The sequence below is a fragment of the Hydra vulgaris genome, chromosome 03, assembly GCF_038396675.1.
Source record: "Hydra vulgaris chromosome 03, alternate assembly HydraT2T_AEP".
In the NCBI taxonomy this organism is placed as follows: domain Eukaryota; kingdom Metazoa; phylum Cnidaria; class Hydrozoa; order Anthoathecata; family Hydridae; genus Hydra; species Hydra vulgaris.
The window spans coordinates 5,183,732-5,204,861 of NC_088922.1; the positions used below are offsets into that span (position 1 = coordinate 5,183,732).

Genomic DNA, 21,130 nt, shown 5'->3' on the forward strand with positions numbered 1-21,130 from the left:
AAAAATAACCAACTACTCTGCATTCATACTGCAGATCCCTCTCTCCATTAATGATTGACTATCGCAAAAAAATTCCGATGAAAAATTGTTCAACTTATCAAAAACAGAATACGAAGTACCACTTAAACAAAACGGTTTTAAAAACTTTAACTTAGAGTACAACCCAAAAGATAAAACACCCCTCAAAAAAAAAGAAGAATATAATTTGGCTTATACCACCCTACAATAAAAGCGTCTCTATCAATGTTAGCCAAATCTTTTTGCAATTAATAGGTTAGCATTTCCCACCTTCAAACCCATTGCATAAACTATTATATCGAAACACCACAAAAGTTAGCTACAGCTGCTCAAACAACAATTTAAAGACCATTAAAAGTTACACACAAAAAAAAAAAACAAAAAAAAAACGACTGAAATTTCCCTTGGATCGCAAACAAAAAGAAATCTACCCGCTAAATAAATATTGTAGAGCGACAAGCATAATTTACAAATAAATACCATCTTCCCAAACACACCCAGAAAAGCATACATTTGTTTATCAGAGGGCGTGTGGAAAAAAAGATATGCGAACCACAAGCAATCATTTACAAATAAAAAACTTTCAAATGCAACCACTCTCTCAAAATATATATGGAAAACTAGCGAAAAACTCAAAGAAACACCAGAATTAACTTGGTCTATCCTAAAAAAGCCCCTGCTTACAACAATACAACAAAAAAATGTTTACTTTGTTTATAAGAAAAAGTAATAATTTTTATTTATAAAAATGCTGGAGAGCTGCTTAAAAAAAAAATAGAGTTAATTTTTAAATGTTGCAGGAAAATAAATTTCTATTAAGCGACCACAAACCTGAAGATTAGATACACGCGGTTGTAACAAAAGTTTTTTCCGTATAGGTTTTTTCTGTATATTTTTACGTTACTAATTCCAATTGTATCATAGTCATAAGAAATATATAGTAGGGGGGCTCAAAAACAAAAATTTTTTATAGGCTAGAGCGGAAAACTTGTCTCTATACATAAGCAAACTCTGTGAAAAATTTCGACACCCTAGTATAATGTTTCCTGTTCTGGCAAGGGACTTGAAATTTCGAAAATTTAGTAAAATATCAATATTTTAACATATTTTTAGAAATATTTTTTAGGCGTACAGCACTTCGCGGTAATGTGCAAAAGCTGCACATGTGTAGAGATGGTCGGACATGAGCCAAATTGTGTCCGATGTGCGACCGAGTCAAAAAAATTTTACAAGATGATTGATCGGTTTGAGTTGAAAAATTTGCCGACCGGGCCGGCATTTCTGGGCCAAATCGATTAAAATTGATTGACTTTTCCGAAAGTGTTCGACTGTTCGGTTGTACGACTTGTTCAGTATTATTATCTCTCTGGAATTTATTCCATTTTAATCCAAATTATTTACCACAGCTTTAAATTATTTCAAGACTTTTGCTATTGTTTCGCAGTGGAAGCTATTAAAGTTCCACCACTTATTTGGAACACATCAGGCCGTTGTAGTTCTGAGGGAAGAGAATAGATATTTTACATAAGTGCGAGAGAGTGCAAGGTAAATTACCATATTCGGACAGGTGTCCAGAGAATTTCAGAGGAAATATGATTCAGTGTCCAGTTCTGTGTACAGTAAGTGTCCTTTAAGTATTCTGTATGTTGTTTTGATTATTGTGTTTTGATGTTTCTGGGGTGATTATTTAGTTGACGTTTACCGGAAAATAAATGCGTTACAATTAATAGTTAATTGTTATAGTGGAAATATTCATTTTTTCTGGAGATTCTAAGGTATGGTTACTGTATATTTTAGTTTATAGTTTATAGTTGATATCGTTTAAACCTTTGTTTTATCCTAGTTTTTTTTAAGTTTTTTTATTAAAAATCACGATGTATGCGAAACTATGCTACGGTTGTACTCTTGTTGCCTGTGAACAGATATCTGAAGAGCATGAAACGTGCGCACATATAAACGTTAAATATTTTGTTTATTTCGATTATATTGTTATCTTGTTGTAAACTTTTAATGGTCTATTGTTCTATATATGCATCATAGCTTTGTATGTGACCGCAGAAAAGTTGAGTAACTCTCCAGGTGTGTTTTTCATGCTTTTTTTCTTGGGAATTATTTTTTGTTTGTGGTTTTATTTTCGATTATTCACCACAGCTTTAAATTATTTCAAGACTTTTAAAAGTTTCATTCTCCTTGGACTACTGGATATTGGTGAATATTAGTTACACTTTTTCGAGAACTTATTTCACAAAAATACAAAATGGCGTATGTTATAAAAGATGTCTATGAGACTTCAGATGAAGTCATTAAACCTAAGGGAATTTTAAATGAACAAATTTCCAGTGGTTCTGTTCTTTTGAAAGCGAAAACTACTGGTGTAGACAAGTCAGAAGTTTGAATGAATTTTTCTTTGCTCTTCAAATTACATGCCACCAAACCTGTCAAAAATATTGCGGTTTGAAACATTTGTAAAAAAGCTGTTCACCAAAAGCTAAGTAGCACTACTACTTTGATCAGACATTTAAAAACACATGCCCCAACAGCTCAAGATCCTTCACAGTCTAATGCGATGTTGAATAGTTGTCTTGCGTTATTTAGTACTGATCTTCGTCCATTTGTAACAACTTATGGGGAAGGATTTGAATCTGTCATAAACACTGCTATTCATCTTGGTGCTACTTATCGGGGACATATTACTGCTAAAGACATTCTTCCTTCCAAACACAAAGTTGCTGAAGCCATGAAAACTAGTGTTTCAAAGTCTAGAATCACAATCAGCCGAATACTCAAAGCGAAACTAGAAAGAAGTGGTGTAGACATAACTACTGACATTTGGGCTGATGATTTTCAGAGAAACTCATATTTATCGATGACGCTGCATTGAATTGAAAATAATCAAGTAAAGGAAACGGCAATGGTTTTTTTCTGTGTTACCTCCTATTTCAATAACTGTCACTGTCGTCTCTCGATATCTCATTGACAATTTTAAAAAGGTAGATGCCTATACTGCTGGCGGACTGAGACGAATAATTTTCACTACTGATCAAGGTTCTAATATTTTGAGTGCTTTCAAAGATAGTGGCTTTGTAGTAGCAATAGAAGATATAGACATTCGTCCAGAAATCTTGCAATCGACAAGAATTTCATGTAGCAGCCACATCTTGAACAATGTTTTGACAAAACTTTTTAAACCATCTGAATTGAAAATTCACTGCTTATCTTTGCATGATCTTCTTCACAATTGTTATCAAGTTGTTACATTCGTGAAGAGTGGAAATGTGAATGCAAAATTAAGCCGGACTCTAAAAAAATATGTGGCTACACGTTGGAATTCACATCTGGCACTCTTTAAAGGAGTCCTTCTAATGTATGATGAATTGTTGATTCATTTACGAGGAACTAATAAAATGGTAGCAATTGAGGCAATCGACAAAAATCAGTTGGAGGTTTTGGTTAAATTTTTAAAAGTTTTCAAAGCTGCAAGTGATGATTTGGAAGGGTCAACCTATCCAACAATTTATATGCCAATTTTGTTAAATTTTAGTATGCAAGATTACTTCAAGTCTTTCTCCTCATCTTTTGCACAGATTCCTTTGAACATTACTCCTGAATCAGACAATCCTGAGTCTTATGTAATTGATGATGACACTGACTTGGCAAACACTCATCCAGTTGAAAACTTCTTGCGTTGGGTTAATGATTCTGCGTTCGAGATTTTTGTTCAATGACTGTTCGGTGATCGATCGGTGTTCGGTTCGACATTAGTTTTTCTGTCCGGTGTTTGGGGTGTCCGAGTTGTCCGGGTTGTTTGACAAAATTATTGTTGCTCGTGTTTGACCGGTTCGGTGGTTCGGACCGTACGAACACGGGCGAACAGAAAAACGTCAATCAGTCCGAACATCTCTACACATGTGTATGATTAGTTATTGTAAAAAATTTTACACCCCATATAAAATTTTTTCTGTTCTGGCAAAGAGCCTAAAATTACACTAAAATCGACAAATCCGCCTTTTTTTCCTTATTTAACTAAAATTTATAAAACATAAATTTGAACTGTTATACACTTACATATAAGTTATATAGCATACTATTATAAGAATTAAAAAATAACTACATAAAATTAAGAATACAAAAATGGTAGTTTTGTAAAGTTTTTAGGTTTTGTACTGTTTCTTGTACCAAATTTCAGGCATGACCTTCCTCGATTTTAGAGTGGAGTGAATTTTTCGGTCCCGTTTTTATGTCTACCTACTTTTTTTAGAGCCTTGACAACCAATTTTACTGTTCTTTCTATTTCTTTTTTATCACTCTTCGAACGCCGAGGGTTCTGATATGTGTTCTCTTATTAGTTAGCATTGCAAGCAGAATGTTTTCTTGAGATGCAAAGTAAGCATTCCGAGAAATTATTGGGCCAATGACGTTGCAGTTAACTTGATCCAAGTATCTAGATGATCGAATTAAGTTTTAAAGATGCCGCGCTCCATCCGTAATTGAATGATGGATTTTGATGCGAAACCAAGAAGGTGCATACACTCTGAGAACGAACTCTACTATGGTACGTAAGTTATTTGATGGTTCTGCAATGTAAACATAAAATCTTAATATTTTGTTGGCTGTTGTCAACCAGCGTGATATGTTTAAGGGGCCTGGATCTCGCTTAGCAAGACCTGGAGGACATATGTCTGATCTAATGGCGAGAGCAATATCCCTCAAATACCTCTGATCCTTACTCAAATTTGATATATTAACTGATTTAGTTAACTGGCTCAAATGTTACCGCTTGAAGCAGGCCATATGCCTTTAAAGATTTTCCAATGCAACCGGTGTAGGGAGTATGTCCGGAGGAAGGGCCATCAAGGGATTCAAAAAAGTGGCAAAGGGGCAATACAATATTCCAAATCTTTGACTTATTAAGGCGATGTTACCCAGCCAACATTGACATTCGGGTACCCTACGGGGCCTATATGGGTCGTCAAATCGGTCCCGTATGAGAAAAGCAACGGTATCCTTCCGGATCTTGGTCGCGGTTTCTAATAGAAACCACAGAAGTAAATTTAAAAAAAGAAACAACAAAGTAAAATTTGAATCTTTTTTAAATTCTCATAATACCTACGTAATAGACAATAATGAACTTACGGAAAGAGAACTGCTGGATGCAATGTTTTTGTTAAAACCTAAAAAAAGTTTAGGGTATGATGATATCAGTATTCATGTCATTATAAAATCAATAAAATATATAATAATTCCACTATTGCATATTTTTAATCTATCTTTTAAACGAGGCGTTTGTCCTAAAAAATTTAAATTGCAAAAGTTGTACCAATTTTCAAATCTGGGGATGCTTCAAACGTCGTAAACTATAGATCAATTTCGATTTTTCCTTGTTTCTCAAAAATACTACAAAGAACTATGTACGATAGACTTTATTCCTTTCTAAATAGAATTAATATTTTTTACAACGAAAAATTTGGATTTAAGTCAAGACATTTCACTGACCGTGCCATTATTCACCTTATTTATGACATACGTAAAGCATTTGATGAAAAAAATATATACTGTAGGAGTTTTCTCAGCAAAGCGTTTGACACAGTTGATCATAACGTTCTTCTAGCTAAACTAAAATATTATGGCATAAAAAACTCAAACATTGATTGGTTTAAAAGTTACTTAACAAATAGAAAACAATATATATCGTATAAAGAAGAAAAATCAAAATATATGACAGTCACGTACGGTGTTTCTCAAGGATCAATATTCAGACTACTACTCTTTCTTGTTTATATAAACGACTTACATAAGTTTTCTAATTTTTTAACTACAATTTTTTTGCTAATGACACAAACTTGTTTGACTCTAATAGTAACATTGACTTCTTATTTGAAATAGTCAATTAGGAACTCACAAATTTCACTGAATGGTTCAAGTCGAATAAACTATGATTAAATATAAGTAAAACCGAATACACTCTTTTTCATAGACTCCATGAAAAAAAAAATATTCCAGTAAAACTTTCCTATCTATGTATTGATAATTCTAATAATAAAAAGAGAGCACTCGTGCGCGTTCTTAGGAGTATTTCTCGACGAAAATCTTTCATGGCGCGAACACATAAGTATAATAGAAAACAAAATATCGAAAAATATTGGCTCATTATATAAAGCTAAAAGGTTTTTAAAGCAAAACTGTTTAAAAAACATATACTTTTTTTTTTATTCACAGCTACCTTAATTAAGGGAATAATTAAGTTTATTTTAATTGTGTTGGTGCTTGGTGCAGCACCAACACAATTAAAATAAAAAAACTACTCAAAAACATGCGAATTATTTCAAACGTAGGTAGTTTAACGCCCTCATAAGATTTTTTTATTTTTTATTTTTATTGTATATATATTTTTTGCCGTATAAAACAATTTACAATGCGAAAAATAGTTTACATATATAATAAATGGCAAGAGCAAGAAGAAGACATACTCTGTCTTATCGCCGAGCCCCGTTTACATTTTAGCAATTTTTATTTTTTAAGTTTTTTAAATTTTACTGAAGCCGTCAGTAAAATTTAAAAAACTTTAAAAATAAAAATAGCTGAAGCCGTCAGTAAAATTTGAAAAAACATAAACAATAAAATTTGCTAAAACAAAAATATTTCTACAAAGATATTACAAACTATATAATAAGATATTAAAATAGCATAAGTTTGCAATAATAGCATATTTTAATAGGAAGTAAAAGTCAAGAAATCAAAGATAGGTGATGGCTTTTTCAAAACAAAAGTATGTAAAGACCTTTTCAGATTATTTATATTATTTCATTATCTAATTTAAAAGAAATATTTTAAATCTAAGTTTTTTCTTAATAAGAAACGTTTACATACTATTTTGAATTGTTCTAAGAGATGTTATGTAGACTGTTATTATTAATAATTGTTTGAAAAATTTCATTCCATAGAAATGGTCCACGATATTGAATTTGGAATGAACTGAGTTTTAAATAGAATCTTGGAACTACAAAATTATCATTTAAAAAATTTGTCGGGTATTAATGAGAAATTTTAGTAAAGTAGGAGTGAAATTTATTAGAAGACACGTTACGTTGTTCATGTTTTGATTTAAACATGAACAACGTAACTTGGTATATATTAAGTTTATAAACATTGAGTGCATTTGGGTCAATTAAGAGAGGCTCTTCACGAGCAGTTCTCTTAACGTCAAAAACTATTCTGCATGCAAGTTTTTGTTTACCATAGATTTTTTTAAGCTTTTTATTGTTGCTACTTCCCCATGTAATATTGCAGTAGGATAGATAACTATGGATGAATGAAAAATGTATAAATTTTAAAGACTTGATATTAAGAAATGGTTTAACTCTACATAGAACAGAAATATTTTTGCAAACTTTATTTTCAGTAAATTTAATATGAGATTTCCATGATATATTTTCATCTAATATTATTCCCAGAAAGTGAACATTTGGTTCTTGTTTAATAACTGAATTATTAATAAAGAGATTGGGTAGTTTTAAAGGGAGGTGATCACTTTTACTAGGTTTATGAAACAACGCAAATTTAGTTTTCTGTATATTTAATGAAAGTTTATTACAAGTAATCCAATCATTAATTTTTATTAGTTCTTCATTAATTATTTTAAAAAGATCTTTTATATTTTTATTTGAGTAAAAAAGATTAGGTCGTCAGGAAACAAAATAAGACTTGAAACGTTTTGAAAACTAAATATAAATCGTTAATGTACAGCAAAAATAGTAGTGGTCCTAAAATGGATCCCTGGGGAACACCACAAATTATAATTTTTTTTCTGTTCCATTTTCTTTAAACACTATGCATTATTTTCTGTTTGACAGGTAATTTTTAAACCAGAGTAGGTTATTGTTTAATACCCCATAGAGTTCTAGTATTTTTATAACAATGTCATGGTCAACTGTGTCAAATGCTTTTGACAGATCAATAGAAACTCCTAGAGTATAACAATCATTATTAAACCCATCGGATATATAATTTATTAATTCGATTACTGCATGATCCGTTGAATGTTTTTTTTTTTGAATCCAAATTGTTTATTTACAGTATTTTGTTTTTGGTTAAATAGTTATTAAGTCTATCATACATAATACGTTCTAATAATTTTGAGAAACATTGTAAGACAAAAAAAGGTCTATAGTTTGACATAATTGTGTCATTGCTAGTTTTAAAAATAGGTGATATTTTAGCAATTTTTAATTTTTTTGATACAATACCGGATTTTATTGAAAGATTAAAAATATGAATTCGAAATTTGTGGTGTTTTTTGAAATTTTATCAGCTAACTTTGGACCAACTTCAAGGAAATAGTCATTGAGGTTTTCAACAATGATTTCTTTATTACTAGTCATTTTCCCATCAATTAAGAGTTTTTGCGGCAAATTATTGTTCGCACATTTATTTTTACCAATTAACTGCTTATCACATTCCAAGTTTTTTGTGTGTTTCCTTGAGTTTTTTCTAACATCTTAGCATAATAAACTTTTTTTGAGTGTTTATTTGTTTTTTCAAACAAGTTTTTATAATTTTTGTAATTTGTTTCATTTTTATATGATTTATGTTTTAAATATTTTTCATAAAGTTTTTGTTTCCTCTTAGATGATTTAAGTAATTTTTTGGTCGTCAAAGGGTTTAAAAGTGAGCTAGAATTTTTTTATTGGAAATGCCAATTCATAGTATATACAAAATTTCGCCAAAAAAAGTTAATACGCCTCATTTACATCTTGTGATTGTAAAATAAGATTCCAATTAATTTTTTCTGATAAGAGATTTCGAAAGTGCAACAAGGTATCTTTAATATACTAAATATAGTGAATGTTTATTAACTAAACATTTATCAGATCCTTAAATTTATGTACAAAATTGATAGTAAAATAACACCTCAAATATTTAATACCCTTTTTAATAAAATTAATTATTTTTACTGTACTAGGTTTTCAAACAAGAACTACATTCAACTCAAAACCAATTATACGGCCACCGAATTCTCTAAACTTAATAACGACATCAAAACTACTACTTCTCTTCATAAATTTAAAATAATACTTAAACAAAAACTTCTTACAAGAAGAAAAACATTATTGCATCATTATTAATGGTGCAATCATATTATTTATTAGTGAAAATCTTTTAAATATCTAACTTTTGAATACCCTTAATGGTTAACCCTTAATGGTAGCAAGATACGTGTCTTTTTGATAAATCAAGCATCAAGCTTGATCCGGAAGCTTCATCATTCATAAAAATGATTGACTGGTCTGTTGCTTTTGCAACACCACCACCGCTTTTATCAACTGTTTCTAATGATGATCTTAAACATTTCCAGTTCCACATTGATGTCTTGAGTGGTATTCCATGCCATTCTCAGGCAGTTGAACGTACTATTAAAGACATCTCAGCAACAACTATGAAAGTTTTCGGGCACAAATCACGACATGGAATGATTTTGCAGTGTCGTAAATCTCGAGCAGAATTACCGAAAATTGACTCTAAATCTGACTTCTTGAGCCATAACAAATAGCAAATAACTGAAACAAATTGCTGTTATGTGTTGCCTACTACACTCTGACTATTTCTCCTTTAACAACTACTTGCATTTTTAAATTTAATGTAACAAGATGTCGAGTAATGGAATATAGTATTAAACCACGTGTATTTACATTATACGATTATAGAGTAATTTTAATTCCCAAAGTTGCGGATCCAAGACACGCTTCAATTTTATTTCAAAAGGAGTTTTTTTCATAAGTAGACTGTAATGCAACATTTTAGTAATGTTTCATAGCCCCAACTTAACATTTACATCATAATGACCCACCCTAATATATATATATATATATATATATATATATATATATATATATATATATATATATATATATATATATATATATATATAAAATATATATATATATATATATATATATATATATATATATATATATATATATATATATATATATATATATAAACAACCTTAAAATGTATTCTACAAAATAGAGTGCTCAATGTTCTTAAAAAAAATAAACCTTGATAACAGAATCGAATCAACTGCCCCTGCCCAAGCCTTCGTAACACTAAAAGACCATAAACCAAATTTTCAAAACAAACTTCTTTGAAGAGGATATTGTTTCCTTTAAAAAGTGAGGCTGGACATGTAAGCAAAGTTAAATTGGACAAAAATAATAATATTCTTAGAAGTAAATTAAATTTGCAACAGTGGAAATATACCACTGATGCTATAAATTGGTTCTCCATAATTGAAAATAAAAATGACTGTACATTTGTTCAATTTGACATTATTCATTTTTACCCCTAAATAACTGCGGATATTTTAGATAAAACAATTGAATTTGCAAAAAGCTACACAGTTATTCCTGATGAAACAATCCGTATAATAAAACAATGTAGAAAAACCTTACTTATTTTAATAGGGAAATTTGGAAAAAGAAAAGTATACATGACTGCTTTGATGTAACAATGGGCAGTTATGACGGAGCAGAAATTTGTTTGTTCACAGAAATGTGAATTTGTTGGACTATATATTTTCGATTTATTATGTAAAATAACCAATATAAAAGATTTATGCCTTTATCGCGACAATGGTTTAATAGTAATGTGTAAAAAATCTGATTTACAGCTCGATAAAATTAGAAAAGATTAAAAGTATAAAAATATTGGTTTTCAAATCGAAATAAACATAAATTTAAAAATTGTTAATTTTTTTGATGTCGCATTTAACCTCTCTGAAAACTCATATTAGCCTTTCAAAAAACTAAACGATAAATTATTGTATAATAATATCAACTCAAATCATCCACCCCAAATTCTAAAACAAATCCCAATTTCAATTAATAACAGGCTTAACCAAAACTCCTCTAATGAAAATGTATTCAATTTCTGTAAACGAATATTTGAAGATGCCCTTAAAAAAAGCGAAATAGAACTAGAAATGTAATTTGGTTAACCCCCCAAAAAATATATATATGGCAAAAATATTTCCAAAAATATTTCCAAATATTTTTAAAATTGGTTGATAAGCATATCTCGCCCTCTAATAAATTACATAAAATTTTTAATCGAAATACAATTAAAGTTAGCTACAGTTACACAAAAATTACGGAAAGAATTATAAAAGGTCACAATAATGGTTTGTTAATCAAAAAAGAAATCCTAAATGAAAAATCTGCAGAAAATTGTAATTGTAAACAAAAAAGCAATTGTCCAATGAGTGGAAGTTGTTTATCAAAAAATGTGGTGTATAAATGTGTTGTTTTCTCTAAGAATGTACCTGATAAACAATATTTGGCATAACAGAGGGTGAACAAAAAAACGTTTTGCCGATCATACGCAACCTTTTAAAAATAAAAAGTATTCAAAAGACACCATGCTGCCAAAATATATATAGGAATTAAAAGGTAAAAAAATTGGTGATTTTATACTGAATTGGTCCATCCTTAAAACAGAGCCTGCATTTAGCAACATTTCCAAAAAATGCATACTATGCCAACAAAAAAAATTTGAAATAATTACACATGCAAATCAAGAATGCTTATTAAACATTATCGGAATTAGTTTCTAAACTTAGGCACGAAAATAAGTTTCTCCTAAAAAACTTTATAAATAAATGAGCTCAAATAATAGTTACGTTAAATCCCCCTTTTAAATAATATTTTTTTAAAAAAAAGCATAGGTAATCATTTCTAAAGAAATCTTTTTATAATAGTGTCAGCAAATTCCACAAATGTGTGAAAATTTACAGTAGTTAAGACATTTGCGACTTCCTGTAATTTAAATATTGGTATAAATTGAAGTTTTATTAATTTGATCATTCATTTCTGATGAGTCTTTATTGATGCAACACAATGTTAAATGAAAAAAGTGATTTTCTACTAATTTATATATATATATATATATATATATATATATATATATATATATATATATATATATATATATATATATATATATATATATATATATATATATATATATACTTATATACTATATATACTATATATACTATATATACTACATATACTATATATACTACATATACTATATATACTACATATACTATAAATACTTATATACTACATATAATTATATACTATATGCACTTGGGCCCCTTCTATTTCTCATTTGCATCAATGATTTACATAAAGCTTCGAACTTGATTGGTGTCATGTTTGTAGATGACACTAACATCTTTTTATCTGGTGACAACATTACAATATTATTTCAAAATGTGAATATTGAAATAACAAACTTTCTGAATGGTTTAAAATAAACCAGCTTTCACTTAATGTTGAAAAAACTAATTGGATACTTGTTCATCCAGTTTATAAAAAAAACTTTCTTCCTTGCAATTTACCATTACTTTTTATTGACAAAGTTCTGATAAAAAGTTTAATTAATACAAACAAAAATAAATACAACATAAGAAATGATAGTTTAATTCGTCAACCATTTTTTCAAACTAATTTTGGAAAATCAAGCAATTCATTTCGAAAATATACAAGTATTTGTATTAATAAATAAAACTTTCTTTTTATTTATTAAATAAAATACTTGAATAATTTTTGTTTATTTATGTTTTCTAAAACTAAAAAATGATTTTTTAATCTTAACGATTTAATTTGTTTGTATAGCGACTTTTATACTTTGTATAAATTTTGAGTTTCAAGTTCTTCATGATAGGTTTCTGTGACAAGACCTAATGTCTTCTTTGAGTATCCGCGTTTTTATTTTTTTCTTTATTCATTTTTACAATATCTTCACTCTTGTATATTTGTATTTGCATCTTTAATTTTGTATTAAAGAACTATATATATATATATATATATATATATATATATATATATATATATATATATATATATATATATATATATATATATATATATATATATATATATATATATATATATATATATATATATATATATATATATAAAACTATAAGCAAATTAACTATATGTCTAAATCTAAATATCTAATTTAAATAACGAAAGTTTTGCAAAATAAAAAAAAAGTATAGAATTTCACCCCCATATCCGCCATTACCGAAATCTAAAAATAAAAAGTTAGGTACCAAAAGTGTTAAGTGTTAGCTATCTGCTAAATAATTCTTTTACATGAAATTTGGCATGTTCATAGAAAATGTGCATCAAAAACTATTTGGATAGGTTAAAAAACTAATCTAAGCAAATCTTCAACGGTTTGATGTGAGAACCTAATTTTCAATACCAATAAACTCAATACAAAATTTAACAACCACACATAAATGTCATTTAAAACTCAAGATTAACTATTAATTTTTTCAAAAATTATTTAACTTTACTTATTTTTCTAAAAGGATATACCTTTAAAAAACATTTATCTGACTCTATCTAAAACAAAAAGTTCAAAAAACGTGGTGCAGAAATTTAGCACTCAAGTCGCTTCCGTAAAACTCGATATCGGCATACCTATTTCGGAGCTACAATTTTTGATGCTACATGTACTGTGGTAATTCCTGTTTTATCACAGTTCCATATGTTTAATTATGCAAAATGATAACGTTCTAAAGCATTTTTGTAATTTTTATACAATTCTCATGGTGTCTCGATTGAATGCAGAAGATATAACAAGACTTGTAGGCTGTTGTTTACGTAGTCATTACCTTTGGTTTGAAGCAATTTATCTTTCAAACGCTTTTTTACTTTTTAATTAAACTTTTAAACTCAAACTCTCCTTCACTTTTTAATATAACCGTTACGCTGGTAAGTACAAATGTTTCAGTTTTATCCATTAGTTACACATTCAGATATAAATTTTGACATTTTTTAGAGTTTTTAATTTAATCTTATGATGACAACATTGTTGTATTTGTATTAGACATTTTAGCTCTATTTTAACTATTACAGGGTTCCCACTCGGCATGCAAAGCATGCAGTTGTTTACACAGGCATGCAAAGCATGTAAAAGCATGCATTTTTGTTAATTAAGCATGCAAAAACAAAAATAATCAATTTTCAAATTAAGTTTCTAAAATTTCATTTTTAAAAAAAAACATTACAGTGTAGTTTTTGTATAAAGTTTCATTTGAAAAGAAAATGTCTATTAATAAACAATGTTTTAATATTATTTACATTTTATTAATCATAATAATTTATACTATTAAATTTATTTAAAACTGCTTTTTGTTTGAAATATTTTGGTTAATTTAGATTTTCTAGATTTACTTCAAACTAAAATATATAAATGGGTAAGACCACTTACCAAAAATCTTGGGAAAGTAGATTTAAATGGGTGACAGGTGTTGACAACAATTTAAGTTTAGCTCGTTGCATTTGTTGTAAGACATTTTTCAGTATATCTGCCAGTGGCATTAGTCAACTTGTGAAGCACGATAAAGGTAAAAAACATGTTAGCAAAGATCCTTGTAAAATATCAAACAACCAAAAGCAGTTCAATGAATCAGTTAGACTTAAATGTTGGATGTTCGAATGTCCATATAGATGATCAGATCTCTCATGCAGAAATTATGCAAGCTTTACATGTTGTCAATTGTAATTATAGTTTCAAGTCAACAGAAAATGACAATGCAAGATTTACATCTATGTTTCTTGATTCTGTTGTGGCAAAGCGTTACAAGCAAGGTGAATCAAAAATTAAATATCAAATACAATTTGGAATTGCCCCTTATGTTAAAAGTATGTTAAAATCTGATATTAAAAAAACACCATTTACTTTTAAGTTTGATGAAACAACAACTAAGCAAATAAAAAAACAGTATGATGGGTATCTCCAGTATTGGTCAAACAAAAAAGGAGAAATTGTAACTTCATATTGTGGTTCTCTGTTTATTGGTCATTGTGACCACAACCAACTAGTTGATCATTATTTTAAATTTGAAACTGACTTGGAGTTGGATTCTGCATATCTTTTACATGTTGGGATGGATGGGCCAAATGTTAACAAAGCCTTTGAAATGAAGTTATCACTGGATTTGAAGAAAAAGTCTGAAAATATTTTTATTGAGCTTGGTACATGTAACCTTCATAAAGTCCATACTGCTTTTAGAAAAGGCATTAAAAAGCTTTCCTTTGATTTAGATGAACTTTTTATTGATATTCACTTTTTTTTTAAGTTGTCTAGTGCCAGACGAGAAGATTATGCTAATTTAGTCGATGTAACTAATTTGGTTGCTGAGTTTGCCAATAAACATATAGAAACGCGATGGCTTTCTATGAAATATGTTGCTGTTAGGATTTTGGAACAATGGGTGAACCTTAAAGAATATTCTTTAACATTTCTTCCAAAACAAAAAAACTTTAACGCTTTGTTTAAAACAGATAGATACAAAAGAATTTGTGAAGCTCTGCGCAATGATATTCAGACTCAAGGATATTTAGGTTTTTGTGCTTTCTCGGCACAAGATTTTGAAGCATTTTTAGTACAATTTCAAACAGAATCTCCAATGATTCACATGCTTTATCCTGGGATGTGTAAACTATTAAACTCTTTACTTCAAAAATTTATTCTTCCAAAAAAGTTAAAAAATGATAATGGAGAGTTCAAGTCACAGCCTGAACTTTTAATGATTGATTTCTACAAAATCGAAAACCATAGAAAATTAAGTTCAATTGAATTAGGAACAAAAGTCAAATTGCTGTTGCATGGAGCTGCTCTACCTAATTCAGTAGATGAAAAATTTAGGACCGAGTGCAAAGAGTTTTATATTGCTTCTGCATTGTATTTACAAGAAAACTTAACTTTTCATGTTTCACTTTTAAAGCATGCTCAATTTTTACATCCAAAAAAGCGTATTGCTCCAGGTGCAACAAGTGCAATATCTAATTTAGCATTGAAAGTCGCTTCAGTTCTAGAAAAACAACTTGGCCCGGTTTTTCATCTAAATGATATTTCTTCAACCAAAGAATCACTGTGTGATAAAGTTAGAGATCAATGGTTGTCTTATCAGAATGAGGTAATCCCAGAACACTTTTATATAAATTCACAACTACCTACTACATCTGTCGCTCAACAGCAAACATCATATTGGTTTTATGCTTTTAGTACTTGTTATTTAAATAGTATAAGCAAACAATCCAAATATAAGCGAATAGATAATTATTGGAGTCAAGTGGGCACTATATGTGATGAAGCAGGCAATTTAAAATTCCCTCAGCTGCTTGAACTTGTTAAGTGTGTTTTAACTCTTAGTCATGACAACAGTTCACCCGAAAGAGGATTTTCTATAAATAAGAAATTTATAGAGGCTCACAGTACCAATTTGAAAGAAGACACCATTGTTGCATTGAGATTAGGTATGTTTTAAATAATAATATTTTTATCTTATTCTTTTTTAGTAATATTACAACATTTTATTATAAATAGTTTGATTTATTGCAATACTTTTTTTAGTTAAAGATGAACTTTATCAAGTAGGTGAAGTTATGAATTTTCAAATAACAAGTAACTTAATTAAATGTTGTAAAGAGTCTCATCAAAGATATAAAGTTTATTTGGCTCAGCGAACTAAATTATTAAAGGCTGAATCAGAAAAGGTAAAGCAAACAGAGTTGCTGACAAAATCTTTACAACAGCGAAAAACAGATCTAGAACTTATTGAAGCAGATATAAGGTATATTGTTTACCATTTTTTTAATAAAATTTGGATATTTTCTTTATTTTATTGTTTGAATTTTGTCATTGAATAAAAACATAACTAGTAGGACTTTTTTTGAACAAAATATTTAAATTTTATTACATAAAGGGTATGCAAAGCTGGCATCGAGGTTGCAGAAACTGCTATTGATGAAGGTAATGGAAAACTTCAGCAAGCGCTACTCAAAGTAAAGTTAGATAGAACTGTATGCCAAACTTCACAAGCTATGATTGACATGGGAATAAAGCGTAAAAGGGAATTACAAATAAATCTTGACAATTTAGAAAAAAAGAAAAAATTAGTGAAATAAAGTTCTAATGAAAAAACATTTTTTTCTTAACTTTTTATGTTATTTTTTATCAAACTTTATAAATTTTGGAACATATAATATATTATTTAATTATATTAATATACTATAATACTAAGTACATTTGTTTTGAGTCTAAAATATAAAAGAAACCTGTTTTAATGCAAGATAGTTATTAAAACTAAAAGTAAACTTTAACAGTTATTGTTGTTAACATGAGTTTGTGTTGAGTGTTATGTGTTGACTAAAATTTTGTTGTCTTTGTTATATATATATATATATATATATATATATATATATATATATATATATATATATATATATATATATATATATATATATATATTATTGTTAATTTTGTCTTTTTTTGTGATTTCCATATATACATACTTTATCGTTAATTTTTTCTTTTTTGATTTTCCGTAGAATTTGAACTAATTCCAAAGTAATGAAAAATATGTTTTCTATGATAATTTTAAAATAATAAAAATTTACAATATGTTTTTGCAGCATACTTATATTTTAGTATAAGGTTTTGTTGATAATACTTCAAGCATTTATATACAATTTAAAATTGATTCTATACTCATCAGTTTTAAGTTTCTTTTATATTTAATATAAAATTAAAAAATCCATATGCTATTATGAATTTATACATATACATATTCACTATATATATATATATATATATATATATATATATATATATATATATATATATATATATATATATATATATATATATATATATATATATATATATATATATATATAATAGAGCGCGTGCAAAAGCATGCAAATTTTTAAAAAGAAGCATCACTGTGAGCCATAAAGACCGTCAGGTTCAACTTTTCCCCACCTCTAAAATTTTTTTTTTTTAAAGTAAATGCAGTTAGTGTAAGTCTTTTACAAGTGCAAAACAAATCTAAAGTCGATCAGAAGAGTTAGTATTTTAAGTATTAAAAATTAGAAAAACCTAAAAATTTAGTCTTAAAAATAATGCAATCCGCCATTCTCGGCTTCTTTTTCTTTAATAGTTTTGAAATGATTCAAGTAAAAAATATACATACGGTAAAGATGGCTGATTTAAAACAGTCTGTTTGTGCAGTCTGTTTGGAAAAAAAAGGTAAATATTCAAAATCTTTAGTAAAAGTACAATCATCTGTAGCAAATAAAATCAAGGAGTTAAATTGGCCTGAGTACAATGTAGAGTTTAATGTCTGTCCGGATGTAGTTTGTTCAAGTTGTAGAAGAAACATCTTTTTGCTGGAAAAGGGATCAAACACTTATCTTTCAAACTGGATAAGTAAAGTTTCTCAGGTATATGACTTTAAACTTATTTAAGTTAAATGATTAATACATATAAAGATTTTTTATTAAATGTTATTTTGAATTAGGTTGACAGACCAAAAATTAGACGTAGTACTGAGCTTAGTGATATTATACAATCATCTCATGTTAATACAAAAGATGTTGAATCTCTGAAAAAAAATATGTGCAGCTGCTGCTTTACTCTCCTTGCAAGAGGTTAAAAATTTATAAGTTACTTGATAAGTAAATTAAAAGTTATCAAATATTCATTTATAAACTTCAATAAAAAGCCTTTAGGCGTATATTATTTTAAGAGTAAATTTTATTCTTCAGGATGTCATAACAACTGTTGTTCTAGTCAGGCTGTTTTGAATTTAATTAATTTGGCAGAAACTCTTGATCCCACATCATGTGAGCAAGTTGCTTCAGGCATAATAAAAAACAAAATGGAGCAAGAAGGCATTGAGAGAGGCCAGTCCTTTAAAATATCTACAGGTGTTTAGATTTTTATTTTCATTTTTAAATAATTAAAAGGGGTTTATATGTTCAGATAAAACTTAAATGCACATATAAAACACTCAGTAGATATGAGGCTTTTGTAACTAAGCAATTGTATAGGTTGCTAACAATTTTTTCAAAATGTTTGCATTGTAAATTTAGAGTAGGGGTAGGTTAAAGATACATATAATTAATTATACTTTATCTTTAAGGTGGAAATCCGTTAACTTTAACTGTTGGAACTAAAGAAAATAAATCTTCTAGAAAGTTTTTTAATCAGATATCATTTCAAACAGTGATGGAATTAACTTCTGTTTTGGAATTGACAAAAAATAAAACAAAAAAACTGATATCAAGTCTCCGTAAGAATCTGGGATCATCTACTGTTGTGGAGAATAATGTAATTAGTATGATGACATCATTACAAGAAGAAATTGAATCTAAATATAAAATAGAACAAGGGAACTTTATTTGGAATGATGAAATTGTAACAAGACATGTAGTATTTATCTATGACACTTCTGAATTTATTCTTAGTATTTTAATTGAAAGAGGAATGGATCCTCTCTCCAGTATGATATGTATATCAATAGATGGAGGTCAAGGATTTCTGAAAGTAATTGTAAATGTCTTTGATAAAACTAATAAAAATGAGATTTACATTGACAGTGGAGTTAAAAGGTGTTTTATTCTTGCTATTGTTGAAGATGTTTGTGAAGACAATGGAAATTTGCAGAAACTCTTTAGTAGATTAAATCTGGATAATGTTACATATCACCTTGCATTTGACTTAAAATGTGCTAACAGCATCTTTGGTTTGTCTTCTCATTCAAGTAAATATGCTTGCTTGTGGTGTGAAGGCGAATGTTCCCTAGAAAGTGGTACTCCAAGAACGTTAGGTTCTTTTGATTATTGGTACAACTTATTTGTTGAAAATGGGGCAAAGCGGTTAGAGATGAAAGATTTTAAAAATGTTATTAGTCCTCGACTCGTTTATTTAGACAAAAATGCTGAAGATGAAGTTAATCACTTAGTCCCTCCACCAGAGTTACATCTTCTTATGGGGATTGTGACATTACTTGGTAGACTACTTTTAGATCATTGGCCTCTTTTTAAAAACTGGCTCAAAGAACATTATATCTTACTTCGAGGTTATCATGGGATAGGCTTTGATGGGAACAATTCCAATAAACTTCTGGAAAAAGTAGATATTTTAGAGAGAGATGTCTTAGCATCTCAAACTAATTTATTGCCTATAGTTCATTGCCTCAGAAAGTTTGAAAAGGTTAAAGAGTGCACCTTTGGATACGAATTAGGCAGCAATGCTTTTTCAGTTATTGAAGAGTTTTAAGTATCATTTTGTGACCTACAGCAGTATGCAAAGATGCATTTAAATACAGAGCTGAAGGTTACCTGGAAAGTCCATATAGCTATCTGTCATATTCTACCATTTGTAAAGTTTAATTGTTGTTCTTTGGGATCATATGCTGAACAGACTGGAGAAGCTGTTCATAGTGCCTTCAAACCAAGTTGGTCTCAATACAAGCGAAGGATTGAACATAAAGATTATGCTAAAAGATTGAAATCTGCTGTTGCAACCTTTTGCTTAGATAAAATGTAAATATTGTAATATAAAAGTAGTTGAGTTATTTTTGTTGCATTTATTGTATTTTTTTTCTTTTAACTATTGGTATAATAGTGTACAAGGAGTTTAAATCACTTCAATTTAAGATTAGTAAGAAAAAGTAATGATTTTTTTAAGGAGGATAATAAAAGATTAATTAAAAAAGATTTTTTTTTTGAAAGGAGGTAATATCATCATAAAGGGGATAACTTTATCAATTGAAGGGGGGTAAAAAGGGTAAAAAAATAAGTTTTTATGTTACTTCTGATCGACTTTAGATTTGTCCAATACAAAAAAATAACATATCTAACCAGCACTTGTCTTAATATGAAAAAAAATTAGAGGTGGGGAAAAGTTGAACCTGACGGTCTTTATGGCTCACTGTGGCATGTAAAAGCATGCAACATAATTAATAAATAGCATGCAAAAGCATGCAATTTTAGTAAAAAGTAGCATGCAAAGGCATGCAAATTCATAAATGTTGGCTGGGAACCCTGCTATTAATAAGAGTTAAAATACAGTTAAAAAGTATATGTCCGAATATAGTAGTATGTTTAGGTGTGTATTTCTGTATATATATGTATATACATTATATATATATATATACATATATACATATATATATATATACATATATATATATACATATATATATACATATACATATATATATACATATATATATATATAT

General features: G+C 28.5%; 2 protein-coding genes across 3 annotated transcripts; both read left to right on the forward strand.

The window, feature by feature from the left end:
• Nucleotides 1–13,510: 13,510 nt before the first annotated feature.
• LOC136077890 (uncharacterized) lies at nt 13,511–17,124 on the forward strand. 2 transcript variants are annotated; one of them, XM_065792118.1, is made up of 4 exons: nt 13,521–13,808; nt 14,256–16,358; nt 16,456–16,675; nt 16,808–17,124. In XM_065792118.1, exons 2-4 carry the CDS (start codon nt 14,453–14,455, stop codon nt 17,007–17,009), a joined length of 2,328 nt encoding a protein of 775 aa, XP_065648190.1. In that variant the 5' UTR covers nt 13,521–13,808; nt 14,256–14,452; the 3' UTR covers nt 17,010–17,124. The 2 variants fall into 2 exon arrangements, with proteins under 2 accessions (XP_065648189.1, XP_065648190.1); XM_065792117.1 differs by having other exon boundaries at nt 13,511–16,358.
• A 671-nt stretch (nt 17,125–17,795) lies between these two features.
• Nucleotides 17,796–20,475, forward strand: LOC136077891 (uncharacterized). The gene is made up of 3 exons (XM_065792119.1): nt 17,796–18,533; nt 18,651–18,812; nt 19,028–20,475. Exons 1-3 carry the CDS (start codon nt 18,500–18,502, stop codon nt 20,164–20,166), a joined length of 1,335 nt encoding a protein of 444 aa, XP_065648191.1. The 5' UTR covers nt 17,796–18,499; the 3' UTR covers nt 20,167–20,475.
• Nucleotides 20,476–21,130: the final 655 nt, after the last annotated feature.